Raw genomic sequence first — 27,431 nt, 5'->3', positions numbered from 1 at the left:
TCAAGAACAAGAACAAGGAGATTTGCTATGTACATGCGTTCTTTCTGTAAACACTACGCAGACATCACAGTGGATACGAGGATGCCTGCTAATACGACCGAGACAGCGTGCATTAGTTTTGCGGGCGCAGCAGCAAAGGAGGAGGCATGGCTGGTGCTGCTACCACTATGTTTCTGCTGCGGATCTTTGTTGTTGTTATCATTGCTGTTGGATATAGCTCCTCTGACACCGGATCGCTCCACGTGGTAGGAGCTCGGGTCCTTTTCCTTGATACCATCGACGGCAGCTGCGCGCATTTCTCCGTTGCCTGGATACAGGACCTCAAGGTTCTGTTCGAGCTTATCTGGCTCCATCAAAAGCCGCCAAGAAAACGATGATTTCATCTGTCCTCTGGGGCAGTTCTTGTTGCAAGTGTGATAGCAGTCGTCCTCGGGCCATTGCGGAGGCGCGCTTGCGTTTGGATGAGACCAGCCCAGATCCAGGCCGCAATCAGTGTACGGCTCAAACTTGTCAACGCCGTAGTAGTCTATCAAGCCGGCAATGGCACCTGTCCACGCTGCATTGTAGTCCTGAGTGACTTCAGAGTATTCATAGTTTGAGCGGTCGTCGTGCCACGTATCATCCACGTTCGGGCCGCCTTCGACGGCGCCGTACAGGATGAAACGTTGAGGCGTCTTGCTCGCTGAAAAGTCTTCCTCAACCTTATCTTGGAATTCTCCGCGCAAAGGATAATCGATGAACGAGTTGTAAGATGCCTTGTGATATGGTCTCGTAGGATAATTGTCGCCAAATCTAGTGTGTGTAAAGCACGTTGGCATTGATGCATTGATGAAGAAGGCAGGGAGCTTCTACTTACCCGACGACCCAACTGTATCCATAGTCTCCCAGAGCGTAGTTGATTTGTTGGATAGCAAAAGTTGAAAGCGCCTTGGCTTCCAAAGTTTCATATCCGACCGCCTTTGCAAATGCCATCATCAAGAAAGCCAAATTACCAGAGTAGCCAACCGAGCCCCAGTGCTCAATGTACGCGAGACCACGTGGTGTGAATTTGACAATCTGCTGAGGACTTGGCAAAAATTGGTTGAAGTATTCCATGGCATTCTTGTAAAACATGCCCTCTTTGGTGAGAGCATACAGCAAGACGTGGAGGCCAGCGCCTTTCTCGTCCCACGAGTACTCGTACCAGGAGTCTGATGCGATTTGATACCATTTCTTGGCTTCTTCTAACCACTCGGGCTCGCGCGTCGCTGCATAGATCCACGCCGCACTCCAAGCCAACTCGTCTTCGTATCGGGTCGATGGATACCAGAACGTCGCCCATTCATATGCATTGTCGGTAGATGTCACGTAGCTTCCGGGATGGTCTGTGGCAAATTTATACAGACGTTTCGCACGATCAACGAGCTCGTCCGCCAACGACGAGTTGAATTTGCGCCAAGGGATTGAGATAGCGGCCATGGCAGCGCTGTACTCGCCAACGATTTCTGAAGACGGATTATCGGGAGTAATGTAGTAAGCCTTGTGTGGCAAACCCGTTGGGACCCATTGTTCGTACTCTTCGGGTGGACCCCAATAGTTGAAATCGACATCCAGTTCGATCTGCTTCGAGATGGGTCCGAGCGCAGAGGTGCCCAATTGTCCGACAATGTGTGTATCGTTGTGGTGACAGTTCATGAGGTAGTCTACATATAAATTTTTTTAGGTTGCTGCGTTGTTTGCGCTCGGAAATAAATGATCTCACCTGCTCCCCACTTTAACAACTCGAGGCCTTCGGCAAGCTCGTCTACCGAGTTCATGGCATCCTCAAACATGACCACGTTGAAGGCCAGCTGCGTCGCTGTCCAGCCAAAGGGCAGACCCCACTTCATGGTGTTTGCAGCTTCGTACCAACCGCGAGACAGGTCTTCACCAAAGTCTCCAACGCATACTTTGCAAGAATCGCCGCGCCACGCCATCCGCTGGTACGGCAAGATGCCGGATTTTTGCGCGTGATAGAACAGATAGCTTTTGTGAAGCACTTCGGCGTAGTTGTATTTCGGCTCATCGGGTGCTACGTATTTCGCCTTCAAAGGCGGCAGTGGCGGTGACATTAAAGGACTCACATCGTCGTCGCCGCCGTCGTCGTCATCTACTTGCTCTGCTGCTCGTATCGGACGGGCAATAAGGAACAGCGCAGATGATATCAGCAAACACCTTTGTAGCAGAAGCGGCCAAGCCATTCTATATACAAGGCCGGTAGTAAAAGGAGAACACAGAACCGAAAGAAAGGCAAAAATGTGTATCCATCTATGAAACAATGCACATTGTGTATTTTTATACAGCAGAGTGCATTAGGATAACTGCTGGATTTATGTTTCCGAGAATTTGACAAACAAACTGCATACTATTTTCTGGACTTTTTCTTATTCTTCCGTTTCGCTGTAGTCACTAGGATGTGATCAGCCCACTCTGCCGGCTGGCGTTGCGTATCATTCTGCGATGCTACAGCAGGCGTGCCCCACACTGTCTTTGGTCCACTTTGCTGTTGCTGCTGTTGCTGCGATTGACGCGCTTCACGCGACGACTCGTCTATGGCACGCGCAAGCATCGCTTCATTCTCTTCAGCTGATATTGGCCGATACACTTGGAAAAATGGATCATTTTCGATGGCTTGACGTGCAGCGTCGTTCCGTTCGTTGGCTTCTTTGCGTTTCTGCTTCGCCTCCACTGCTTTCCTCATCCTCTCCTCACGCTTGGCACGATCGCGTCTCTTCTTTACTCGCGCGTTGAGTTCATCTAAAGAAACATGGTAAGCATTGCATCGATGAGAAGGAATTGTGCAGAAACCTACTTTCAAAGACTTTGAGAGTCTGTTGAGATACATGATTTTTCAGATCAATTTCTAAAAAGGTGACATCGCAAGCGAGAGGAAGATGGCCAAGATACTTTACTCTTTTCCTCAAATCCTAGTTACCAAACCATGTCAATACCCGTTAATCATTTCTGCAAGATAATTGTCGGGTAGATTTACCTCCGTCAATGTCGTTTCCTCGACAGCTTCTGCAACAACATTCATTGACATTGGAAAGTTTCTATAGTCACCAAACTCGTGTTTCAGCACTCGGATATCCAGTGGATGCAGGTATATATGCTGACCATCTGCAGCTTGGAAAAAGTAGAAATCTGATTTTGGTCCCTTGGAATTCGCAACCTGGGTGCTGGAAACACTTTCAGTTCCATCTGCAAACGACGATTTATCGTGGTCTTGATGTAGCTGTTGATATGCCATCGGGACTTCCTGCTGCTGTTCTTCCATTGTCTTATCGCTTGTCACCGTAGAAGGAGAAGAACCAGCTACTGGGCGATCGTTTTTAACTGCATCCAGGATCAGCTTGGAAGTACGCATGGCCAGATCAATCTCCATCGTGTGCTGTAGCTTCAGCTCCTTCAGCTTGCCATGTATGATATCCAAGCTCGTCTCCAAAAAGGGGATTTCGTCAGCCAGACCCCATTCTTTTGCCTCCACGATGCCTTGTATCAATTCATCCTTGTCACGCGAGTACTCGCTTTGCAGATACTCTGGACTGGCGAGCATGAACTTTGCAAACTGTAGAGCGTGCGGCATAAAATACCAGGGAGTTAGCGGTACACCCGGCTTGAGGTACGCATGTATGACATCGTCAGGAATGGGCCAGGATTCCGAAACTGGGAATGCCAACGTGGAGTTGCTAGATCTCTGCATAAGCGATAGCTCGACTGCGTTTCCTTCCTTGACCCTATTCACATTGCCGCTAGGATCCAATACAGCGTATGGGTGGAGAACACGCACAGGTTTGAGATCCTTCTCGTACACCGAGTCCCAGCAAATAGGGCATTTCCGCCATTGTTTCTTTGGGTTCTCTCGCAATGTCAAGTAATGCATAATGCATGACATGCAAAAGATATGCCCACATTTGGTGACTCGACCGGCCGCGGGTGTTGACAAACATATGGGACAGGATGGTGTCTCCGAATCAATGATCAACACCTGTTCAATATCGCTCCACTCCAGTTTCGAGTCTGGATCGGCCAGATTGACTGAATAGTTGCCAAGAGGATTAACAATAAAGCGGAAATTTGCGTTCACAAAACGTTCCTTGTTGAATGGCTGCACATTGGTCTGTTTACTGCGACGTGGAGTGTAGGTTGGCATCGGGGATTGCCGAGCAGGGAATGAAAAGTTGAGAAGATGATTGAGAGAGACACGTCCTTTCTTGTCAACTTGAGCGGCCCCCTATTGAAATTGTTGAGTATACAGCGCCGTATGTTCTTTGTTATCGAAAGGTACCTCAGTATCTCTGGATTCGGATACAGCAGGGGCTGAGTTCTTTTGTTTCTCTCGCCTTTTATGTTGCTGATATGCTGCGGCGTCATTCTTCGTGCGACCGTGCTGTTTCTGCGCCGATATTTGAGCTTGTCGCTGTTGTTGCTGCTGCTGATGATTGCCACGGTGAGTTGATTTTCGTAGCTGTTGTTGTTGCTGCTGTTGCTGTCGTTGATGGTAGTATCCACCGTTCTGGGATTTTCTTTGGTCATCTTGCAAGCCATTGTTTAGCTTTGGAGTATCGGCGGCTGGGTTGCCAGTTGAAGGAACAAATACAGGCGCGTTGACGTTCATTGCAATATACATGTATATCCGCTGTAGCAGTCAGATTGAGTCTATGGTCGTTTGGTGGCCAGTAGTGATGATGACGCTCAAAAATGGATGTCTTGTCGTAGAATTGGAATAAGCAGGTGTAAACAATATCTTGAATTACCGCGAACAAGCCGAAAAATGGGATGATGTGTACAGTGAGATTGCGTAGTAACAATTCCATTACTTAAAAGAAGCAGACGATGAAGGAAGCCATGTTGAGTATAGAGAAAGAACAGTAACAAAGGTCAAGAAAATTAGTATATGCAGTGATTACAAATGCCGTAGTATGAACAATTAGATGCAGTTAGGTTGTGTTCGGGTGTGTGGTCCGCACGCGGAAAAGAGAATGCTGTGTTTGTAAAGAAGATCGGTTGGTATAAGCCGGCGGTGAGTTAGGGAAGATTGCGAAAAGCGATCAGAAGAATCGCGAGGAGGAGAGAGAGAAACACTCAAATGCCTCGGACCAGGCAGCGACTGATATTCCCGCTCAGCAGTCGCCTGACGCACACAGCGTGTTTCATTTGCCAGATAGCCCGACACGGTGCCTCTCGCTCTCTTTCCGCAGGAAAAAAAATGAAAAGGATAACCAACGCAGCGTCTTCTATAAATATAAATTCGCCAATCCCTACGAACCTCGCCGGCAAGTCATGAAGCACATTACTGCCTTATCGCTTGTCGACACGACGCTGATTGCTTGTATTAGGCGAATGTAAAAAGGCAGCCAAGATTTTAAACAGCTTCATTGGTAGGAGGAGTGCTTAATAAGTCAAGCTTGCCAGTCTTGGCTCAATGCGGAACGGTGTAGATCCTGGGCAGGGACTTGACAAGGTAATTCCTCCCAATATCCTGGAGAAAGCTCAAGGCTTGGCGATTTTTACGGTCTTGAAAGCGGGTTTCCTATTCTCTGGACGCGCAGGCAGTGGTCTTGTGGTAGCCAGGTACTTGTAAGCTGACTTGCAGAAAAGCACGAGGTCTAATTAAAAATATGCGCAGATTGCCAGACAACAGTGAGTGCCTAGTGCCATCGCAGGAAAATTACTCCTTGCTAACATGAAAGCAGCTTGGTCGGCACCGTCAGCAATCGGTACCGGTGGCATGGGCGCAGGAGGACAAATCGGTAAGGAATCAGTTTCTTAAGTGAGAATATGTTGCATTTTACTCACTAACTGATCCAGGTGCTGAGTTGACGGACTTTGTTCTTGTTCTGAACACCAAGGAGGCGGTAAAGACCTTTAGCCAGTTTGGCAACATCACGCTAGGCGGAAATGTGTCTGGTACGGCTGCTATGTTTACTTCAACTAAATTTTTTGCTTATATGCCTGCATGATAGTTGCTGCTGGACCCATTGGACGCAACGCAGAGGCTTCTGGATCGGCCAGTCTTAAACACATCGCTGCAGTCTATTCGTACAGCAAAACCCGCGGCTTTTTCGCTGGTGTCTCGCTGGAAGGATCAGTTGTTCTTACTCGAAATGATGCAAATGAAAAGTTCTACGGAAGGAGAGTGACAGCAAAGGAGTTACTGAACGGCTCTGTTCCTCCACCACCCGAGGCTGATGCACTGTACCGTGCTCTCAATGCAAAATTCCACAACTTGGGCAGCACAGGATCTATGTATCAGCGCAATAGCGGTGAAGAGTCACCTCGCAGTTATAACTTCAAGAGCACGAATATTTCGGCACCTGGAACATTGCGACAACCCCCACCACTGCGGCAGGGACAGCAAACTACACCCTCTCCATACGCTGCAAACAATGCAGCGCCGCCTCCACCGTATCAATCTCCACCGTCAAACTATGGCCAGACGTATGGTCACCAAAAGACACCCAGCTACGGAAACGGAGGAGCTGCTACTACGAGACTACCTCCGCCTCCTCCACCTCCTTCGCGAAAACCACACGAGGAGACAGCGCGAGCACTCTATGATTTCAACGGTGAACAAAGTGGGGACTTGAGTTTCCGAGAGGGAGATATCATTACAATTGTTCAGAAAAGCCAGAGCCAGGATGATTGGTGGACAGGCAGGATAGGTGGTAGACAAGGCATTGTAAGTAAAGTCCAATACCAAACTATCGGCGTGGAAAAAAACTAATGAGCCTTCCCATAGTTCCCCGCGAACTACGTGCAATTACAATAATCCTATACACCTATCGATATAATACTCAATGTGACACATCAACACCGGCTCATTGTCTCAGACATAGCATTTTACACTATAAAATCGCGCCACCTTTTTCATTAGATCTATTTTACTGCAATGTGACCATGATTATTATTTTTTGCTCGCCACAAAGTATAAAGATATTACCAAGATGAAAACCATGCGTAAAAGCATCTGAGGATTGTCCATTCGCGGATCCTGGTCATTCCTTATAAAAATCACTAGTTCTTCGAAATTGTGCCAATGCCTTCAAAAATTTCGCCGAAAACTTCACAGCAGGTACAGCAAATGTCTGTGAGTTTGTAAGGCTGTATCACCTTGAGCAGCTGAAATTTGTAATGGCATTTCTGGCCGCATAAAACGTGAGCTAAACCTATTCCCTCGTTTTCCCAACGTTGCAGTAATGGCTACCAACTCTCTCGTTGACATCAAGACACTCTCTCCCAAGTTTCAAGATCTATATGCCAAGGCAAAAGACTTTGTAGAGGTGAGTACGTGCAGCAAACGCTTACAACGCTGTCAAACTTAACTTTATTCGCAAAGAACGACTGTATTCCTGCTGAGGCTACCTACAATGCACAAATGGGCAAGGGCGAGGATCGCTGGAAGGTGAATAAGACAAGCGAGAGTGGATTGGCTGGTAACACTCTAAACTCGTGTGTGTAGGTGGTTCCCCCGGTTATTGAAGAACTTAAAGCCAAAGCACGTTCTCTTGGACTTTGGAACCTCTTCCTCGGCAAGGACTACGCTGAAGGAGCTGGACTGTCCAACCTCGAGTATTCGCTCATTGCCGAGCTCACCGGCCGGTCTCCCAAGATCGCTCCTGAAGCTATGAACTGCTCTGCACCTGATACTGGCAACATGGAAGTGTTTGCAAAGTACGGCACTCCTGCTCAAAAGGAGAAATGGCTGGTTCCTCTTTTGAACGGCAAGATCCGCTCTGCCTTTGCTATGACTGAACCTGCAGTCGCATCTTCTGACGCGACAAACATTGAGACGCATATCCGACGTGAAGGCAACGAATATGTGATCAATGGTCGCAAATGGTGGATTTCCGGCGCTGGTGACCCGCGCTGCGCTGTCTACTTGGTGATGGGCAAGACTGACCCGAACAACAAGAACCGCCACAGGCAGCAGAGCTTGGTGATCGTTCCAGCTGATACCCCCGGCATCACCGTCGTTCGACCGATGACCGTTTTTGGCTACGATGACGCTCCGGAAGGCCACTGCGAGATAATCTTTAAGGATGTCAGAGTACCTGTCGAGAATATCATCTTGGGCGAAGGCCGTGGATTTGAAGTCATCCAAGGCCGTCTTGGTCCTGGCCGTATTCATCACTGGTAAGTTCATTATAATATACATTATATTCTGCAAAATATTTTAATGTGTCCACAAGCATGCGTTGCATTGGTATGGCCGAGCGTGGTTTGGAGTTGATGATTTCTCGTGTTACAGATCCATCTCGTCGTACATTTGGCAAGAACTTGTCTGAACATGGAACCGTCATTGCTGATATTGCCACATCACGTATTGAAATTGATCAAGCCCGTTTCCTTGTGCTTAGCGCTGCCAAGAAGATTGATGAAGCCAAGGCGAAGGGTGCTATGAAAGAAATCAGTATGGCCAAGGTAAATCGTCCAAAATGCTGCAATTTTGGCGTCGTACTAACTATATTTCCTTGTAGATCGCTGCTCCAACCATGCTGTTGAATGTATTGGACCGCGCAATGCAAGCACACGGTGCTAGAGGAATTTCACAGGATACTCCTCTTGCTCACTTTTACGCTGCAGCTCGTACTCTCCGTTACGCTGACGGTCCAGATGAGGTAGGATTATTTCAGTGTGATGATACCAGGCAATTTGGCTAACGTATCAAAATTCCAGGTACACCGTAACCAGCTTGGCAAGATCGAGCTACATCGTGCTGCTGATATTGCCGCCAAATTGAAGGCCCAAAAAGACAAGTCTGACCGTCTCGTCGCAGCTGTTGCCAAGCTGTAAATATGTATATTATTTCCAGTGTTTTGCTTTTGTTTTGTATCCCGTTGATAACTCGAAAACTTTTTAGTTTTGTGCTGAAAATGCATTATTTTTGATTGTCCCACTCGGTATCGAGGAAACTCTGGCTTTTGGAATGGAACTATTTTGGGATGACTTGTTAGCATCCTTTTAATTATCTGCTACTCTTTTTTGCATGAACATTATCTTCTACAATGTAGCCTGTTTCGGCATGTCCTTTACGCTGACTCTGTGTGATCAACGCACTTATGGATACACGTCTTATTGTATTCGTACGATCTGCTCTAAAATTGCCACATAATAGTACTTATCTAACTTACACTGACGCAAGCATTAGAATACCATATCTTTGCGTTTTGTGAACAAGTCCACATCCTCCTTCTTTCTCCCGTCGCATAGAATTTACATCTTAGAAATCTTCCTCTCAAATACAAGCTAGGTAAGTTAGATATTGTCATGAGCAAGTTACAATCAATTTTACTTGTAAGGGTCGTCCTTCCACTTACTGATGTAGCAGATCTTATCTACAGGAGAGATAACGGAGGCTTCATATGTACACCTTATTCCCCACGACGACGAAGGCTATTCCAGGTCCAAGCTCGTTTTCGGCCGCAAACGAAATACAAAGGGAATATCGAATTGGCAGGTTGATCGTTGACCTGGTCCGTTATGGGTTAATAATGTATACTGTTACAGGTAACGATATGATGAAGAGAACTCAGTACCCAGCTACATCTGGAAAGAGCGAGGTCAACGTCATTCCACGCACACTTTGGTCTGCCCTTCCATTGATGTCTGCGTCAACGCTTACACTGAAACGTAAGTAGGAGAAAGTCTATTTGTATCCATTAACGATTAAATGCTTTTATTCAGCCTTGGAGTCTCCAAACTACATGGACCCGATTGCGAAATCCAAGCTTACGTCGAGAGCAGCAGAGCCAGTTCTTGCAAAGAGCAGCCCTATCCTGTGGGATATCGAGCCAAGTTTCCCATCGTTGGGTTGTAACAGCGATCTCGCTTCGAAAACATTCCTTGAAAACGGTAGCTCTCTTGGATATGGTCCTGCAGTTTACAGCAGCGAGGGATACTCTCAGCGTGTGCTATTTACTGGTATATACGATCATCATCATATCACTGCGCCTATCGGAACAGGACGGATGCAACAAGGCAGACAATCGTCCCCAAGCCCACTCTCAACTCCATCTCTGTTACCTCTGAAGGAAGAAAGCCCATACGTTGGCCATGTTGGCGGAGCGCTCTTTGACTCTCTATCTCGAGAATTTTCCCGGATTAATCTGGAACCAGGTGCTGACTCTCCAAAGCAGTATCTCGTAGTCAAGCTTTCAAACGTAAGCACGATGCGCATATATGTGTACAATTTTGTAGTCACAAACTATCTTCTAGATACCGTGGACGGCGTCAACGGCAGAGATCGAAGAGCTCCTATGTCGAATCTCGCTTCCCGAAAAGGTTGAGCACGCTCAAAGCATACATGTGAGCTTTGAAAGACTTTCAGAATAATTCCATCAATTAACGTCAGATATTGTTCAGATCCTAATTGATAAGTTCACTGGAAAGACTCTAGGCGATGCATACATCGAGCTCAACAGCGAAGAGGACGTTACAAAGCTGTCCCAGGAGCTGCGTCATGCTAGATTACGCGGACGGCGTCTATCTATCAAGTGCTCTTCTCAAGATGAGTTGCTGAGCAGCCTATTCCCAAAGTGGCCAGGCACATTTTCCGGCGGGCATGTAACACTGGAACCACAATATGTGGAATCCATCGGCGGTCAACGTATTCGGTTGCCACCTCTTGTGACATCGGCCGAGTATGAGTCTCTTCTCGCAATATGCAGAGATTACAGAGTAGGTTGAGGCCTATGCAGGAAAACGGTTAATAGCAGCTGTAACACTATATGAATAGGGTCATTACTCGCGCAAGTGCGGTGAACGGCCTTTTGAGAATTTCATTTCCTTGCTTGTCAAGTATCCATTCCATGAAAAGACGGTCACAACGACTCTCCACCGAGATCACCTGTATGAATACTATAAACTAGCAGCAAGTATGTTATTTAGCCTCGGGAGTCCATGTTAAGCCAAACAACTTACAACGTTGTAGGAGCCCTAAGAAGACATTTGTCAACGCATACCCATCGGCTCTCATGGCTGCTCTTGGATAAAATGATACGAGCTGCTGTGCAGTGTCCACATCTTACTATCCCTCAGAAAAGGGCCATACTCGCAGCGAGGCAAGTGTATTAATACTTTAACATTACCGCATCTACTGACAAGCTACTGTATTAGTGACATGGAATGTCCGCCTGATATTGCCTATTTGCTGATTCCTCCGCCTGAAGAAGTTGAAGAAGATCAATGATACATATATCACATATTTCCATATGCATATCACAATTAACATAAGCTGGCTATTATTATCATCAAGACGATAAAACATTCATTATCTCTACATACTTTCTATTGAAATAAGCACATCAATGCCGATTATATGATACAAAATGTGATAGAGTATATCTCTACGGTGGAGTCAACAATTGCGGGTTTCCTGGGATCCATTTCCGCAGAACTTGCGGTACATGGACGGATCCATCCGAGTTTTGGAATGTTTCCAACAATGCAATGATTATCCGGGGCACTGCGATCGCCGTCCCATTAAGTGTATGAGCAAAATGAACCCATTTCTCCTTGATATGCCAAGGGACTCTGACAGTCTTTGGTCCAGCTTGCTCCTTGAAACCTGAAGCCACATAACGTATATCGAGTCTGCGGCTCTGGTAATCCGTGCAATTGGATGTGGAAGAGATTTCGCCCCAAGCTTGTCTGCCAGGCAACCATGCCTCCACATCATACTTCCGGAAAGCGCTAGCTCCAAGCTCTTCAGTAGGCATATCAAGTACACTATCCATGAAATTGTCCGTTAGCTACTCATTAGTTCAAGATCGATATCCGTGCTTACCGGAAACATAGTCCCAGTTCTGTAAAGATTTCCTCTTGAAGCTGTCTCAGTTCTTCCAGCATAGCTTCACTCTGACTCGGTGTAGTTACGGCAAACAGTTCGACCTTGGAGAATTGGTGGACACGGTAAAGTCCACGTTCCTCGGCGGATCCATGGCCAGCTTCAGCGCGAAATGCTCTTCCGAAACCGACGATACGTTGAGGCAGCTGGTCCTCATCAATCATCTTCTGCGCGAACATGCCAGCAAGCGGGATCTCGGCGGTACCAGCCAAACACAATCTAGGGGCTGTTGTATTGACGGTGCTCGCTGTAGTAACGTCGTAAATCTGCGATGCTTCCTTGCTGCGAGGCTGAAATCCACATCCATATGCAACCGATGTTCGCACGATATCCGGTGTAATAACTGGACTGAATCCACGCAGCATCGCCTTCTCGATAGCATACTGGATCAATGCCATTTCCAACCAAACACCAGCGTTTTTCAAATAGTAGAATTTCGACCCACTGACGAGCGCGGCCTGGTTGAAGTCGACAATCTGCAGTCGCTCTGCGAGCGTCAAGTGATCCAAAAGAGGGTAATCTTCCTGCTTTCTCTGAAGACCGACTGTTTTCATGACCTGAGCGTTTTCCTCTGGCCCAAGAGGAACGTCCTTGTGCGTTCGGTTCGGTATGAGCAGCGCGTGTGCTGTCATTTCTGAATCGATGGATGCTATCTGGGACGCTATCTGTTGAATCTTGGTCTTATATTCCTTTCCAAGGTTAATGTAACGTTGCCTCTCCTCCTTGGATTTAGCGGATCGTATGCAACTATTGTTACTGTCGCGCTCCTTTTCGAGTGCGTCGCGCTGGGCTGCCAACTGTTCCTTTTTCTCATACAGACTTTTCACTCGATCGATGCTATCGCTTTCATAGTTACGTGCGCGCATATTCTCCCGTAGTTGCTCGGCATTCTCGATAATGTCGCGTAAATCAAGTTGAGGAGGAATTCTGTGTACATCGTCGTTGCTTTCGCCGGCGGCGGCGGCGGCGGCGGCATTTCTCGCTGTTGCGCTCAGCAGACGTTTGCTAGTTACAGCAGCAGCAGCAGACGGTGTCGTTGCTGTGCGATAGCTCTGTAAAACTCGTTGAAAATGACACCGTAAGCACGTTCGAAGCATTGTATCGGAAGAGTAACTAGGCCCTGGTGGGAAATCGTGACACGCCACTTATACTGCTGGCAAGCACTACTCCGCAGTGCTATCAAGCTCATCAAGATCAAATATACCACCACCATAGAAATAAAATATTTGGGAAATCAATAAGCTCTGTTGTGATTAAAAAGGGGATATGAGATACATGTTTTCTATCGAGAGAAAAAAAGTTGGAAGATCATTCTGGCTTTAGGAATAGTTTGTACCGAGTTGGTATTCGTGGGGGACGTCATCGTTGTGCTCCAGTGTCTTGGCCATGAAGGCCATGAAACGATCACCGTATTCTTGAGGTTCAACAGCAGAAATCTGATGCTTATCCTGTGTCATGCTCTTGAAAAAGTGCTCTGATTTCTTCTTTGCATCGTAGGGTGTAAGGATATCAATGATACCCATGTAGTACAATGCAGATGTTGGACGATCTTGCTCATCTGTTGAGCGGAAACCACCTTCATCTGAGTAGAAGACACAGTTTCGGCGCCTACCGTGTTGAATTTTTAGCAAGCCGAAGATGGATAAAAAGACATTTCCGATGGGTCACCACTTACTCGTAAGGATTTTCAGGAAGCTCTGAAGAATCGAGTCTCTCAGGATTGGTTTGAGCAATCGCTTTGCGCACAACCTGGGCTTTACTCTGCCTTCGTTTCATCAGCGATGCTCTTCGCTCAGCGCGTTTAGTATCCGGCTGTATATTACACACAAAGTCAGAACGGATAATACATGAGTAAGATATTGTAGACATTACCTCAAAGAATTGAAGAGTCGAGTCACGAATATTTTCCTTATTGCCGCGCATAAGGTTGTGGATACCAACGAGCAAACTGTAATCCATGATATTCAAGCGAACAAGAAGCTATGTGGACAATGAGCAACTCAAATTAACGGGTCATATATTTTTTGCATTGTACCTTAACGTCAAGAATAAGCTGGCTGATAAATTGTTTGCGTTTTGCTGGACCAAGTTGCAGCTTCTTCTTGTTCTTTTCAAAGTTCAAATCTTTGAGGACAGCATTCTTGTTCTTTTGTAACTCTTCTTCTCGTACAAGTCGACCAATCAACGAGCCCTGTTAATAGATCAGCAAAAAAAAGAAAAAATCGTGCACGATCGCTCATTCTGGATATGCAACATGCCTTGAGATCGTATGTTTCATGGATATCTTTGTTGGGAGGAAATACGTTGCCCATGACGACAAAATGGATCTTGCGACCTCGAGGTTGCTTTACACGATGGAGGCCATAGTAGCGGCAAAGTAAGGTATCTGGATTTTTAACAACGTGCTACGGATAAACGGGGTTAATATGGATAAGAAATGTCTATTCGATGATAAAGAACATACTCCATGGTATTCTTTTAGAATCTTGCGAAGGTATTTGTGTTCAGAGTGATGGATGGTCTTGATGATAAAACGATAGTCTCGAGAGTAATAGAAGAAGCTTCCGCTTTTGCCAGGAGAACCGAGCTCGGAAAGAATATACTTGCTCGTCAACGAGACCTATTCCTAAATATGTTAGAAACGTGGAAATACATTTTCATTGCTAAAAAACAATCCGTCTACGTTACCAAGTAATCCGCAGGATCAATACCGAATTGCTCACGAAGCTGGCGGAACACCCACGGCGCATAATCTTTGAACTTGAAGTCGTATTTCGCTCCAGGCGTTAATTCGTCGCCGGTGCTAAGTGTGGTGGCGGGGGATTAATGTAAAATAGGGCAAGCAAATGCAAAAAGTATTGGCGTCCGACTTACACATTGAATGCGAGTTTGTGAGCTGCTGTGAAATCTTCATCTGTCAACTGTCGATTTGCCTTTGCAGAGACACGACCGACCGCGATACGGATGCCGGTCAGCATGTTATACATGAGTACATAGTTGCGGTGATGTTTATCAACTCGGGTGCCCATCAACACTCGTTCGTCGTCGGGATCTTCTGTGATGCGACGAGACATCCGCTTGAACGCTCTGCGGCGAGCGTGAAGCTCCTTTGCAAATTCTTCAGAAATGCCGATTTCTTGTTCAAGCTGTTTCTGACGGCTGCGCAAGACATGTCCTGTGGTATTGTGACGACCGAGTGGCCTGGCGGCGGCAGCGGTCGTTGTTCCTGAGTCTCGATGCGATTGGTTGGTCGAGTGGCGCTTCAGACTCGATGGTGGTTGTTGCTGGACGGCGTAGACGTCATCGTCGAGTCGTTCTTGTTGTTCCTGATCGATTTGAAAGTGAGAATCCTTGCGGGAAGGCATCACAGACGTTGTCATTGATCTTTTGGAAGACTTTAAAGACGATGTTGTCGGGTCATACAAGTGGTCATCTTGAGCTTCCATTGCTGCTGGTATGGGCGTAACGGGCGGCGAAAGATCGACGGGAGACATGACAGGTGCCTGAAAGCTTTCTGTAGAGACGTTGTTCTGGTGGTATTGGTGAGGGACTCCTGCTTGTGGCGTGATGTTAGCAGACAGAGCCGGTTGGGCGAGAGGAGGATCAGCCGAGTAGGCGAGACGGTAGTAGTGGTGGTGGTGGTCTTTTACTGCTGCAAACACGTCCTTGTCGCTATCGTTTTCGGCGTAGTAGTAATTGTTCGAATGATGCTCGGTTGGAGCTACGGTCGTCATGGGGGAAGGAAAAAAGAGCTGCAAAGAAAGGGAAAGGACGCTCGTGCCCAGAAATGTACAAGAGACTTGTGATCTCACTAGGCACAGCCGACGTTACACGGCGCAGCCTTTTATTTTCTTTTTTTACCTGTGCGGCAGGTGTACGGCATGTTTCGAAACCATAGTGGGCTGATTGCACACTCAGTTTCCTATCTTACCCTTACGATGTGTTCAAACTCTTTTGCAAATGCAAAGTTGCAGTGGTGATATTCCTTGATTGTATGTTCCGTGAAATCATGATTTTGGGCAGCGGGGCATTTGCCCAATAATTACAATAGATAGAAGCTTATCAAAAACAGCTTAGGCATTTTAGTATAGGTTTGAATGTGAAGACTCAAGAAGCAGTAACACTGTCTTAGAGAGCAAAATGCCTCTCTTGCTAAAAAAAGTTTGTCGAATCGCATCAGTTTTGTGGTGTATTAGTACTGCTTCGCACTCAAATGGGATATATTGCCTTTACTCGTGTAGATCGTGTCCATAGCCCCTACTTGATATCCGCTCTCTCACGCGAATGCCTCTTCCCTCTACATTTTCGTTCTGCATGGATACATGTTGCTATCACTTTTATTACCTAAAAGGAAATGGGACCAACTTGACAGGTGCATTGATTTGCATTGCCATCTGTAGCAATTTTCGGCCGGCGCTCTTAGCAAATATGTTATCCTAGGAGCCACCTTTCGGCATTTATGTCTCCTTCCGACTCAACCCAGCTCATTGCATGCAACCCAATGCTGGCAGGACTTGAACATTTGTCATACCTCTTAAATATCTTGTATCGTTTCTTCTGTTTATGGATGTCCTCACATCTCGTTAAACATCACTCAGACAAACAAACGCTCCTGTTGATACTAGTATTTTCACATTTATGTACAAGTGGTGCCATACTAAGCGGCGGGATTGACAGCAGGTCTAACTACGGTTTCCACCAATGAATCGGCATCATCTGCCTTTACATAGACTAAAAAGTATGGATTCGCAGTGGATCCGGTCGTATCCTGAAAGATCTCGGATTCATTAACCTAGAATTGAATGAACATTCATGGCTGTCAGCGAGATTCAACCCTCGTATCCGCAACGTACCTTGGATACACGAGAATCGTTATATTTCCACCATTGATCCTCGGTACTGTCGTAAATATATATCCAATAATGGCCATAGTTTGCTTGACCTAACGCAACCAATCAGTACATGCGCGTGCTCCTCACAACATTAGCCTCCCTCTACCTTGATGGATAAAGACTGCGTGAAGTCGGTATGCATATTCCTGTAAGTCATCATACTGCTTGCGTATTTTATCCTTGAGTTCCTTGTTTCTCTGTGTCTTTGCTATTTACGCACACAAAGGTAAGGATAATTGCAAATGTAACAATAAAAGCAGACACACGTTACCTGCAATAGCTTCTTTTGCCAATTCACTCTCTTGGTTTAATATCTTGAGGACTTGTTCGTATACTTGCGGATCTTGTCCGTGTTCTCCGTGCTGATGCTGCGCCAATATCTCTGCAGCGGCCTTCAACATCTCTGGGACAGGCATCGGGTATGCCTTGTTCCTTGTGAGTTCTTCGATGAATCGATCATTTTCTTCGGTTTCCTTTCTCCACCCGGCAACTTGAGCCCGGCGGCTTGCAAGCATATCAAAGTTTTCATCGCAGTAGCGGTCGAGATAAATTACTTTCTCAAACGGGATGTAGGCATTTGACTTGTAGACATTGGCGGTTGCGCGGTCGAATTGGACTCGTTGCACCTGGATCTGCAACACGGGCGGGAATCTCTTGACGGAGACTTCACGGGTTGCCTTACGTCCGCCGTGGAAGTTTTCAACTTGACCTGCAAAAAAGTATTCATCCAGACCATCGTATAGGCCCTTGTCTTTCGAGGCGTCTATGATAACGTACGAAAAGTCCTCTTCTTGCACTTTGCTTACACGCTGTAATGTTTGAGTATCCTCGTAGGTCAATATCTGCCGTGCCTTGCCGTAAAATAGGTCCCGCACCATGTCCCGCGTTTGTTCGCCGTCTTTAACTTCCATGGGCTTCAGAGCTGCCTCTACCAAGTACATGACATTGCCCATGCATTCTGATAGCGTTATTATTCGTTGAGTTAACTGGGTAAATTGCATATACACAAAATGTATTTTCTACCTGTCACGTCTTGCTGTTTTCCAAACATCATGTTAGCTGTGTTCGGCTTGGCCTTTGGAGCAGGTTTTTGCGGAACAGGCGGAAGAGGTTTCTTTTCGTCTATTATTGGGATATCTTTTACAATATCTTCGTAAGCTGGAGGTTCGTCTGTCGGTACGGTGTTTTCATCGGATATCGTTATGCGTTCGTCTAAAGCTTGTGCTTCTGCGGAATTGGTACCGTCTGATGGTTCTGGTGCAGTATTTTCGTCTGCAGTCTGTGAAGTAATGCTCGGCGACGGAACACTACTCTTCTCAGTATCAATAACCATACTCGAGTTTTCGGGGTCTTGATGCTCGCTTGCTTTCTCTGGTTCTTGCTTCGTTTCGTTCGCTTGGCTGTCCTCCTCCTTCTCGTTCAGCAATGCCATATATGCTAGTTCATACTCTGGCGAGATTGCACGGAGCGAGGAATTTGCAAGGTTGTTAAATAAATCGCGCAACAAGGAAACGACTATATAGATTGGTCAGCATCTTCTGCTAACATCAATCCATCGATACAGCTTACATTTCTTGGCTCTCTGGACTTCTGCGTGATCTACAGTAATACCACCAATCTTTTTTGGACTCCAACCGGGACTATCTTCTTGCTCGACATGCTCATCCATGTACAAAATTGTTTCCCTGAAAGGGAGCAATGTAAAGTAATACTTTTGTCCGGTTAGTGTTTGTCAATTGTCGCAGTGCAGTGATGTTACACTTACTTGCAACAGACTGTTGAGATAACATGTGTTCCCTATGTTATTTAATCCTACAGGACTATAAAATGCAACTTGTCAATGACACCGAAACAATAAGTTGCATGATATGATCCAAAAATACTGACTGGCCCTGGATGAGCGCTGATGTGCCAGGTGTTATAGATACTAGAGGTTTTTCGCCGGTTTGCAAAAAGTGGATTAATCCTTGACTGTGTCTGCTTTCCGCGATCATTCGTAGTTTTGAGATATGCGTATCCTTCTCGGCAGGGTCATCACTCATCTAATATATTATCAAATTGAGTGCTACGTTCGACAATCTGTCTAAATTTTGCTGCTAACCTTCACTTCGTAAAGTCCAATCAGTAAGTGGTCGTCAGCATGATCGACGTCAGTCACTCCAAAATGTAGATATGCATCCTTGATTTCCTTGGCTCCAACAAGGCCCTTGCTTCTTTCCATAGCAACTTCTGTAACCAGCATATCGCTGTTCCTGTCATTTGCTATTTCCACCAATGCATCTAGGTAGTTTGACGTCTTGTCTGGATTCTCTTCTTGCAGCTTGTGATAGATCCATGTAAGAAGCTGATCGGATGCTCCTGTTCCGACACCCAGTAACTCTTCATATGCGTTTTCCTTCTTAGTAGCATGAGTCGAAGGTTCCTCTTTTTCGTTGACTTCCAGCACGCTGCGCAGTGACGATAAGCCTGGTCTGACACGCGATGCCGCTTCCGTCAATGCTGGATTAGCACCGGATTTTTGACGTACATCGTACGCAGTGGTAAGCAGTTCCGTGTATATCGTCTCTAAGCGTTTTTGATCTGTAAGTGGACTGTCCGGTTCTGGTGCAACGAAATGATCATCTTTCAGCTCGAATCCTATGGCCTCCATGATGCGTTTGCTAAAGAAAAAAAGATCAATGATGATAATTATATATTTCGGATCTAACAAGAGACGTAAGCTCGTGGTTACCTAGACTCATCGAGACCCATACGGGCTTGAAAGTTCTGATTGTGGGTATTGATCGAACGCCGAACACCGTTAAGTAGTCCTTGAACATACGTCAATAAAACAAGGAGAGTGGAGGCTACTGTAGGTTGCTGCTGTGCATTTTGGCCAATGTCGGCATACGTCTGAACCAAGGGACGTGTGATCGACAAGGACTGTATCAGATCCATTTTCAGGATGGGCGGTACGATAGATATTTTAACAAAGGTTGCGCAAACACAGCACTGGAAACAATGTTCTGTTACGTGATGGTAGTGATGCGTGAGGTTCTCAGCAATCGGACAGCGTGATTCTGCTAGGTTCATGTGGATTTTGACGGAGCAGTGGCACGTTTGACAAATGAGACTGACATCCGGTTCTCCTTCAGGCGCAACATTCTCCTTGTCGTCCTGAACGCTCTGTGTTGGCTGCGGTGCCTGACATGTCAATAACAAGTGCGGGTGCCATTTTTCATCTATACAAGTATGTTGGATGAGCTCAGAGAGACCTGCAGGGCTGTATGCTGGAGAACCCAAGGCTGGGGTATCTTTGGCATTAGCGTTGCGAGGTGGCAAAGGAGGGGGTGATTCTGCCATCTTTTAATCGGTGCAGCTTTATGCGGCGGAGACCAGAGTAGCAGGACGTGTGGTCCTTTCTCGGTCATTATTCGCAATGTGAGGTGGCGGAACAACGGGCTCGGTCGGACTGACCTCACAAACATCATTTCCTAGCGACGCTATGCTATTCTGCGAGAAGCGATCCGGGAATATTCATAGAATTGCAGTCTGTTAAACTTAGCCAGCTTTGCAATATCTGACTCAGCAGAAGCAATAGTTTGGACCGTGAAGGAGAAATAAATAGACTTTTCTTTGTGCTGTAGAAATGAGCCGTGCTTTATTTGATTTAATGGAGTGAAGATGCTATCAATGAAAAAGACGGATAAATTCATGACGTAACAAGAATATATTTACATGCAGACATGCTTAAGAGAAGAGTTTCTTTTCAAAGCTGTGCAAGCCGTGAACACCACCTTCCAACTGGGCGGAAGCAGTGCGCTTTTCGAAGCGAACAATGCCGTCCTTGGCGTTTTCTTGGAGCATACGGACACTGCGGCAGCCAATATCTTGCAACGAGTGTTGAAGACCGGTAGTAAGGTAGGGAATAAACTTGCGAACGGAGCCCTTGTCGACAACATTGCCGACAACACCTTGAGCAACCTTGACGGTATCACCTTCGGAAAAGTAGCGCTTGGTGGCAGCATTGCCATCCTTGCCGCCCTTGTTGTTCATGGCATCAATGGAGCCCATACCACGGTATCTCTTGAGACGCTGACCTTCGTGGTAAAAGTATTCACCGGGGGATTCAGTGGTACCAGCCAAAAGACCGCCCATCATGACTGCAGAGGCACCGAGAGCCAATGCCTTAACAATGTGACCGACGTTACCGATACCGCCATCGGCAATGGTGGGAACGCCAAACTTGCGCGCGAATTCGGAAACCTTGTAGACAGCAGTAGCTTGACCGCGACCACAGGCCATGACTTCCTGAGTGATACAGATGGAGCCGGAGCCCATACCGATACGGAGACCGTCAGCGCCAGCAGCGATCAAGTTGGCAGCTTGCTCGCGGGTAACGACGTTTCCGGCAATGACATCAAGCTTGGGGAAATTCTGCTTGATCCAGCGGATCATCTCCAACTGATAGATGGAGTTGCCCTGAGACGAGTCCAAGACAACAACGTCGAGGCCAGCCTCAACGAGCAAAGCCAAACGATCCTTGTCATCGGGGCGGGTGCCAATGGCAGCGCCGACCAAGAGCTGCTTGCTGTCAGCAGACTTGGAAGCCAAGGGGTAATTCTGGTTCTTGAGCAAGTCAGAGCGAGCCAAAAGCGAGACGAGACGGCCTTCCTCATCGACGATGGGAAGCTTGCCCTTCTTGGAGGTCTTGAGGATTTCGTTGGCTTCAGTGAGAGTGATACCCTTCTTGGCAACGACCAAATCGGTGGTCATGATGTCCTTCAACTTGGAGGTAGAGTCATCGTGGAACTGAATGTCACGGGCAGTAACAATGCCAACAAGCTTGCCATGCAACTTGCCGGTATCTGTGAAACGCACAAAGTTAGCTTCTCATGGTTGCACAACGACAAGAACAATCGGGACGGCTAGGGCACGAGCCATACCAGTAATGGGAATACCGCAGAAACCAGATTTTTCCTTGATGGCTTGGACATCAGCGACAATGTTCTCAGGGGACAAGACAACAGGGTCAACAATGAAACCGTTCTCAAACTTCTTGACCTTGCGGACCATGTCAGCCTGCTCCTCGGCAGAGCAGTTGTGATGGATGATACCAATACCACCCAAAAGCTAAAGAAAAAAGGAAAAGGGGGATGATCCCATGTGATCAGATCATGCCCTAGCACATTTATGCAAAGCATGAGCAAAAACTTACAGCCATGGAAATAGCCATGTCAGTCTCAGTGACAGTGTCCATGGGAGAGGACATGAAAGGAGTCTTGAGAGTGATGTTCTTGGTAATCTTGGACTCGAGGCATGCTTCGTGAGCAGGGAAATCAATGTAACCAGGCAAAACCAAGAAATCATTGTAGGTCAAGCCGCCTTGGGCCTTCTCGTCAAACAGATCTTCCAAAGTAAGGCCGTCGCGACGACCATACTTCTCCAATTCGGCCACGGCGTTGGCAGGGTCAAGGTAAGTTTGGGACATAATAAGGGGTTTATTTAAAAGAGGTAGTAAAAAGTGTACTTTGTTGGAGGGGGCGGTTAAGCCCCCCTCACTTCTTGAGCGCAAAAGCTGCTGCTTTTATACCTGTGATTCGGCGGAGTGTGTAAAATTTTTTTTCTCTCGACGGATCTCCGTCCACCATTCAGTGAATGCAACTGGGCGATGGACCTTTTCCAATCACATTTGAGCAGTGCTTCTAGCAGTAGTTTTTGGAAAAGGGTGGCTGTGAATGCAGATGATCATCAGAAAACATTGAACAAAAACACAGTGCTATACTCTGCACATAGCTACGTTTCTGGAGGCGTAAAGAGTATCCCTTACAGAGACGTGACCAGCTTTTGCAGGTTGCACATTGATCGTTATCATATCTCTCGAGTCCATTCCAGATACCTGTTATCTCTGAATATCGTCGTTTTGCTCTCTTAGCTTCTTCCAGTAACCTATGAACAGTCTTTATATTGTACCGTCATGGAGACCACTTAAGCGAGAGTAGGTCTCAGCTAGTCCCTTGTTAGTTGCTTAGCGAGCATTTACAAAAGGTACTTGGAATAATTTAGCAGTATTCCTGTTTCTAAAAGTGATAAGAGTCATCATCTCGTATAGTAGTTTGATTGATAAACTATATTTATCCTGACTACTCATTCAACTTTTGATACATCTCGGAATTCACGCTAACGAATTTGTCTGCATGATGTACAAATGATACATTAGGTGGATGACAAATCAATAAACTATTGGAGACATTATCTTCTTCCCAGTGCAAGTGTGAGGGGGAATGGACATGATCCTGTGTATTCTACATTGTATGGCGCGTAAGATATGTTTTCGTTTGAAGCAGTATTTCAATGCCAGTCAAGGCATAGTGATATTATAGAATCCAAAGGAGAAAATTGCAAACTACATGATACTACATACTCGTTTTTGCGTCAAGTCTATAAGAGTGGGAGGAATGATGACAGCAACGATAGAAAGGGCGAATTGTTTGCTTTTGAAAACAAAGCCCCAGTGCGCTCGCTCGTCAGATAGCTAGGATGATATTTAGGCGCGTAGATGGACTACAATGATCTTGAGAAAACGGGAAGCCGGTGTCCGCAGGGCTTGTATCATAGCTTGCAATGGTCGGACTCGGCTTTCTTCTGATTCGTTTATACGAGATTTTCGTACAAATCCTATATTTATCCAATTGCCGGATACATTCGTGCAGTGGTAACGGGATGCATTTGAGCTACAAAGGAGTAAGTATAAAGACTGACTTACGCACTGATTTTTTGCTGCACTGGCCTGCTACCTCTTTGAAACAGTGCTAGAACCACCGAGCTCTTTTCAACGAGCTGTTGACTCGATGCGTAGTTTGGATCCAAAATAGCTGAGCTTTGCGGTCAGCCAATTGCTGGTCTGCCTCATCGCATAATGGTCAGAGAGACTAGGGAAACACCTCTCTAAGCTTTTCATAAATTTCCCTGTTTGTCAAGGATCCGACGTGTGGAACTCTGAGGCATCGGGATCAGTTGCTGCGAACGGTGCCTTGATAAAACCTTCAAGTTCGAGAGCTCCATTATCAGCTGCACCAAGTTCCTTTTCCTCATACAGGATATGCTCTATGTAGCGAGCTATTGCTATTGCTGACTTCACCATTATATTTCCAGCATGGGCGCCAGGACCCTTCGGGAAGCAATCGATGATTGTATTGACGGATACACCGTTCCAATGAGCGCTAGGCCAACTTAATAATGTTGGTCTTGCTCTAAATGACTAAAGAAAAGTGGAATACGAGGTTTCAGTTATTATTGTAAAATCAAAAGCGTAATGCTATTACCTCCTGTTTCTTGGGAGGAGCTTGCTTTGCCCCTCGCTTGACTTCCTTGATCTTCGGCTTAGATCTGTCAGCTGCTTGCACGTTCAGGGCGCGTTTAAGATCCTGCCGGCATCGATTTCATTATCGGTGTTATTTAGGCCCAATTTTGGACTCATGGAGGAGTCGTCTGAGGTCGAGATAGAAGGGAACCATAACAGTACGTGAGACTCAGTCGCACTGGTCTATTTTGTAGTGGAACAAGGAGCTGCTAGTGCTTGGTATTTGGATCCTCGCAAACAATGAAAGGTTCGTGGCAAACATCATTCTCCCAGGTTATTTCTCGTACGGACTCAAATAAAGTTTTCCTTGTCGGATGCGTACGGAAGACGGACTAACGGTTAGCTATGTTCTGTTAGCAAGAGGATCCGTGGACTGTTCCCTAATCGTATTGGAGCATCACAGTTTATCTTATATCTGCTGGAAATTAAATGGCGGTCGTTTTGCACCATGCTTCCTGGAATCCTTGTCTTAACAGCAGGATGACAACCGAGATGACTAATTCAACTTAACGACAGTCTACAAGCACTTGTCCGATCTCTTGGACGTCGTATTTGATGCAAACGACATCGTAGACAGTAATTGGTACTTGCCCTTTTGCCTAAACTGCCTTTTGGACAATGCTCACAAGCTTTTAGGGCAAACAAGGCAATGGAGGGAGACTCGGAGCACCTTAATCATGTAACGTACAAACCTGACTACATGGTGTACTTCCGATATACCAAGGGCAAGAAGAATCTATTCACGGCTGAAGTCAAGCCCATTGCTCGGCAAGCTGACGCAGTGAACGATACCGTGAAGTTAGGGTATGAGCTCAAGCTGATGATGGACCGGCTCCTTGCAGCAAGAGTCCCATCTGCCGTTGTATGCGGGCTCGTTGTCAAAGGTAATTGCTTATCAAGGGAATCAATTATAATGCTCAAAGACTCCATGCTATCAAAAGGCTCTGTATGCGCAGTGTATGCGATGGATTTCAAATATGAGGCCATCTACCGTATGACAAAATGCTGCGAGTTTGAGCTTCCATATTCCTTGAAAACCATACCTCTACTACCTCAAGCGGTCGAAGGGATGCTTCAGCTTCGAGTATGTCCATTGCACAACCAGTTTGTCCAGTGTCTTATATACCATATGTTTCATTCGTAGGGCTTTGTTGAGGATGCTGCAAACGGGCTCATACGCAAGCACAGCAACCAGGCTATTGGCTTGAAGGCCAGTTCAAAGACATTGACGCCTAAGCGTTTTAGGCGAGAATCATTTGGGCCACATGAGAAGATAATAAAGAAGAAGGGCAAGCCGAGAAAAGTCTGATCTCATGCTCTTGTAAAATATGTTTTTCCTTTGTTATACACTCTGTACATATCGTCAAATATCATGGTAACTATATACAAAATCGAGACAAGGTCAGTAAAGGAAGATACCAGCGCACCAGGAAACAATACATATCCTCCAGTGCGTTCGATGCATGGCTCTCAATGAGATGTCGTTTGGCGCCATCCCGGCCTAACCGGGGACTTCCCACTCCCAGCTTGTAGCGTACCGCAAGCCGGACATTTCTCAAATCAACGCTGCATGCGAGATTGCTGGGCATTCATGACGACAGCTCACTTCAGGACTGCGTACTCAGGTAGAAGACAGGTAAAACAGCAGGTCAAAATGTCACTAGCTACATGAAAGACTTTATCTTTCGACCTGCTTTCTTTTTCATTGTTGGTTCATGGATCTGCATTGCGTCACTGCTTGAAGTGAACCACAAGGCTGTATGAATGGTGAACATAAACACAGCTGGCCAATAAGACTTCATCTCTCTAGTCCTTCTTCAAACACGCTACTTAAGACTTTTATCCAGCAGCTCGACTACAAATGGCCTTACCAAACCTCTGGAAGATTTATGCCTCATTTCGCACTCCTGAAGAGGAACGACAATTTTCGCGATCTGCATTCTTCAAATTCTCAGGCTACATTCTATCCTGTATAGTAATGACCGTGCTGGCATCGCGCACTGTGAACAGCAAGACCAAACTAGTCACTAGTTAACAACGATGACCTTTGGATTGCGAATTTACTCAACTTAATGTTGCAAGAATGTCACATAAAAAACCAAATTATGTATGAATATACCCATTTATGACTACACACACGCATGTAATCCGATCGTAAATCAATGCATTAAAAAGTATGTTCTGTTTGCATATTTTCAGCGTGGTCTACGAAACCAAATATATACGGCTTTGGTCTTTCCGTCAATCAGTGTAACTGATTGTTATTTAAATTGGAGGAGGAAAAGAAAATTTTCAAAATTCTGATCAGTTTTCTCGGGCGTCAATGATATTATTTAGTAGGCGCAAGCATGATATGTCAGCTATTAAGCGGATGTTTTTAATTTGCGTTAGTAACTGTGTGAAACAGAGTGAGCGCGAGTCACATTGAGATATCCAGGAAATGGGATTGCAAGCGTAGGTGCATTATTCGGTATTCATTCGTTCTTGTACCAGTTATGCGCGTGCTTGCTCGAGTCTAAATGGCTAGTAATATTTGATCCTTTCAAAGACAGAGGATCTAAATCCCAGCTTGTAGAACGTAATGTTCAGCATCGAAGCTATCAAAGGCATGGCAAGATATTAATTCGGTGCTACAAGTGCACTTTTCGATCTTTGCAAAGAGTATTAGTGTGCTTGCTGACATTTCTATCTCGATGTGGACGTGTGTAACTCTACCCCTTCCATTTCTTTCTTCACATGTGCTATGTATTATGCGTAGATATGTATAGCTAGGTGGTTGCAGATTTTCGGCATGTCCTTTTCTCTAGAGACAAGCATGGTAATAGATTTAACAAGATCATAGAAACTGGCTATGTATTAGCAAAGGTGATTTTGACGCAATTAATCTAATAAAAGGTCTTGTTGTTTCGCCGTTCATTATCGCTCCAAAAAAAGGTACTTCTTTAATCGGAGTTGTTAGTTCCCGCAAGCGAATGGTAAGAGGCGATCTTTATTGCAATGAGGGCGTGACATGCTGCGACGCAAATAGGATGATTTTTATATTTCTGCTACTATATAATTTTCCTTTCACTTCACATGCAGACAGGATAAAAATGATCGACGAGAATTTCCAGGACCTCGGCCGGGTAGCAGTAATCAGGTGGGGATAAAGTAGGTTGCTCAGGTACAAGGTAGATTCTACCTCAAAAGGGGTATTGTACGACCAAAACGGTTTTGTTCATCAAACGTATTGTACAACGCTAACCTTGTGGCAGGATTCGTTGGCTACCAACGGACGCGGGGTTGCAAAAGCGGATTTAAAATGACGGTGGGATTCCCATCCCGTATCGTG

At 46.0% G+C, this 27,431-nt stretch overlaps 11 protein-coding genes across 11 annotated transcripts; 4 read left to right on the top strand and 7 right to left on the bottom strand.

Annotated features, from left to right (window-relative positions):
* Positions 1 to 53: 53 nt before the first annotated feature.
* VTP01DRAFT_4027 (uncharacterized protein) lies at positions 54 to 2,219 on the bottom strand (the record flags this gene model as incomplete). The annotated part of the gene is made up of 3 exons (XM_069382664.1): positions 54 to 792; positions 857 to 1,682; positions 1,742 to 2,219. The coding sequence occupies 3 exons, from the start codon at positions 2,217 to 2,219 to the stop codon at positions 54 to 56; spliced, it is 2,043 nt and encodes a 680-aa protein (XP_069235961.1).
* Positions 2,220 to 2,383: 164 nt separating this feature from the next.
* Positions 2,384 to 4,648, bottom strand: VTP01DRAFT_4026 (uncharacterized protein; the record flags this gene model as incomplete). The annotated part of the gene is made up of 4 exons (XM_069382663.1): positions 2,384 to 2,775; positions 2,831 to 2,945; positions 3,011 to 4,252; positions 4,307 to 4,648. The coding sequence occupies 4 exons, from the start codon at positions 4,646 to 4,648 to the stop codon at positions 2,384 to 2,386; spliced, it is 2,091 nt and encodes a 696-aa protein (XP_069235960.1).
* A 579-nt stretch (positions 4,649 to 5,227) lies between these two features.
* On the top strand, positions 5,228 to 6,790 carry VTP01DRAFT_4025 (uncharacterized protein; the record flags this gene model as incomplete). The annotated part of the gene is made up of 8 exons (XM_069382662.1): positions 5,228 to 5,294; positions 5,358 to 5,399; positions 5,460 to 5,592; positions 5,648 to 5,661; positions 5,715 to 5,771; positions 5,830 to 5,928; positions 5,985 to 6,700; positions 6,761 to 6,790. The coding sequence occupies 8 exons, from the start codon at positions 5,228 to 5,230 to the stop codon at positions 6,788 to 6,790; spliced, it is 1,158 nt and encodes a 385-aa protein (XP_069235959.1).
* Positions 6,791 to 7,217: 427 nt separating this feature from the next.
* On the top strand, positions 7,218 to 8,814 carry VTP01DRAFT_4024 (uncharacterized protein; the record flags this gene model as incomplete). The annotated part of the gene is made up of 6 exons (XM_069382661.1): positions 7,218 to 7,301; positions 7,358 to 7,423; positions 7,481 to 8,154; positions 8,211 to 8,442; positions 8,499 to 8,639; positions 8,698 to 8,814. The coding sequence occupies 6 exons, from the start codon at positions 7,218 to 7,220 to the stop codon at positions 8,812 to 8,814; spliced, it is 1,314 nt and encodes a 437-aa protein (XP_069235958.1).
* Positions 8,815 to 9,383: 569 nt separating this feature from the next.
* On the top strand, positions 9,384 to 11,209 carry VTP01DRAFT_4023 (uncharacterized protein; the record flags this gene model as incomplete). The annotated part of the gene is made up of 8 exons (XM_069382660.1): positions 9,384 to 9,474; positions 9,529 to 9,651; positions 9,706 to 10,181; positions 10,237 to 10,326; positions 10,384 to 10,698; positions 10,757 to 10,895; positions 10,952 to 11,081; positions 11,137 to 11,209. The coding sequence occupies 8 exons, from the start codon at positions 9,384 to 9,386 to the stop codon at positions 11,207 to 11,209; spliced, it is 1,437 nt and encodes a 478-aa protein (XP_069235957.1).
* Positions 11,210 to 11,366: 157 nt separating this feature from the next.
* VTP01DRAFT_4022 (uncharacterized protein) lies at positions 11,367 to 12,963 on the bottom strand (the record flags this gene model as incomplete). Its single annotated transcript, XM_069382659.1, has 2 exons — positions 11,367 to 11,748; positions 11,807 to 12,963. 2 exons carry the CDS (start codon positions 12,961 to 12,963, stop codon positions 11,367 to 11,369), a joined length of 1,539 nt encoding a protein of 512 aa, XP_069235956.1.
* Positions 12,964 to 13,185: 222 nt separating this feature from the next.
* VTP01DRAFT_4021 (uncharacterized protein) lies at positions 13,186 to 15,600 on the bottom strand (the record flags this gene model as incomplete). Its single annotated transcript, XM_069382658.1, has 8 exons — positions 13,186 to 13,474; positions 13,542 to 13,678; positions 13,739 to 13,846; positions 13,902 to 14,057; positions 14,125 to 14,271; positions 14,331 to 14,486; positions 14,555 to 14,669; positions 14,741 to 15,600. The coding sequence occupies 8 exons, from the start codon at positions 15,598 to 15,600 to the stop codon at positions 13,186 to 13,188; spliced, it is 1,968 nt and encodes a 655-aa protein (XP_069235955.1).
* Positions 15,601 to 16,523: 923 nt separating this feature from the next.
* VTP01DRAFT_4020 (uncharacterized protein) lies at positions 16,524 to 20,100 on the bottom strand (the record flags this gene model as incomplete). Its single annotated transcript, XM_069382657.1, has 10 exons — positions 16,524 to 16,658; positions 16,720 to 16,808; positions 16,865 to 16,966; positions 17,030 to 17,716; positions 17,782 to 18,273; positions 18,328 to 18,469; positions 18,524 to 18,578; positions 18,646 to 18,800; positions 18,860 to 19,418; positions 19,490 to 20,100. 10 exons carry the CDS (start codon positions 20,098 to 20,100, stop codon positions 16,524 to 16,526), a joined length of 3,027 nt encoding a protein of 1,008 aa, XP_069235954.1.
* A 387-nt stretch (positions 20,101 to 20,487) lies between these two features.
* Positions 20,488 to 22,228, bottom strand: VTP01DRAFT_4019 (uncharacterized protein; the record flags this gene model as incomplete). The annotated part of the gene is made up of 3 exons (XM_069382655.1): positions 20,488 to 21,605; positions 21,684 to 21,870; positions 21,956 to 22,228. 3 exons carry the CDS (start codon positions 22,226 to 22,228, stop codon positions 20,488 to 20,490), a joined length of 1,578 nt encoding a protein of 525 aa, XP_069235953.1.
* Positions 22,229 to 23,569: 1,341 nt separating this feature from the next.
* Positions 23,570 to 23,881, bottom strand: VTP01DRAFT_4018 (uncharacterized protein; the record flags this gene model as incomplete). The annotated part of the gene is made up of 2 exons (XM_069382654.1): positions 23,570 to 23,669; positions 23,727 to 23,881. The coding sequence occupies 2 exons, from the start codon at positions 23,879 to 23,881 to the stop codon at positions 23,570 to 23,572; spliced, it is 255 nt and encodes an 84-aa protein (XP_069235952.1).
* Positions 23,882 to 24,215: 334 nt separating this feature from the next.
* On the top strand, positions 24,216 to 25,409 carry VTP01DRAFT_4017 (uncharacterized protein; the record flags this gene model as incomplete). The annotated part of the gene is made up of 6 exons (XM_069382653.1): positions 24,216 to 24,233; positions 24,295 to 24,373; positions 24,617 to 24,683; positions 24,737 to 24,984; positions 25,042 to 25,184; positions 25,245 to 25,409. The coding sequence occupies 6 exons, from the start codon at positions 24,216 to 24,218 to the stop codon at positions 25,407 to 25,409; spliced, it is 720 nt and encodes a 239-aa protein (XP_069235951.1).
* Positions 25,410 to 27,431: the final 2,022 nt, after the last annotated feature.

Source organism: Rhizomucor pusillus (assembly GCF_041956525.1).
Source record: "Rhizomucor pusillus strain CBS 183.67 unplaced genomic scaffold VTP01scaffold_19, whole genome shotgun sequence".
In the NCBI taxonomy this organism is placed as follows: Eukaryota; Fungi; Mucoromycota; class Mucoromycetes; order Mucorales; family Lichtheimiaceae; genus Rhizomucor; species Rhizomucor pusillus.
This window is presented reverse-complemented; position numbering and strand designations above follow the sequence as displayed.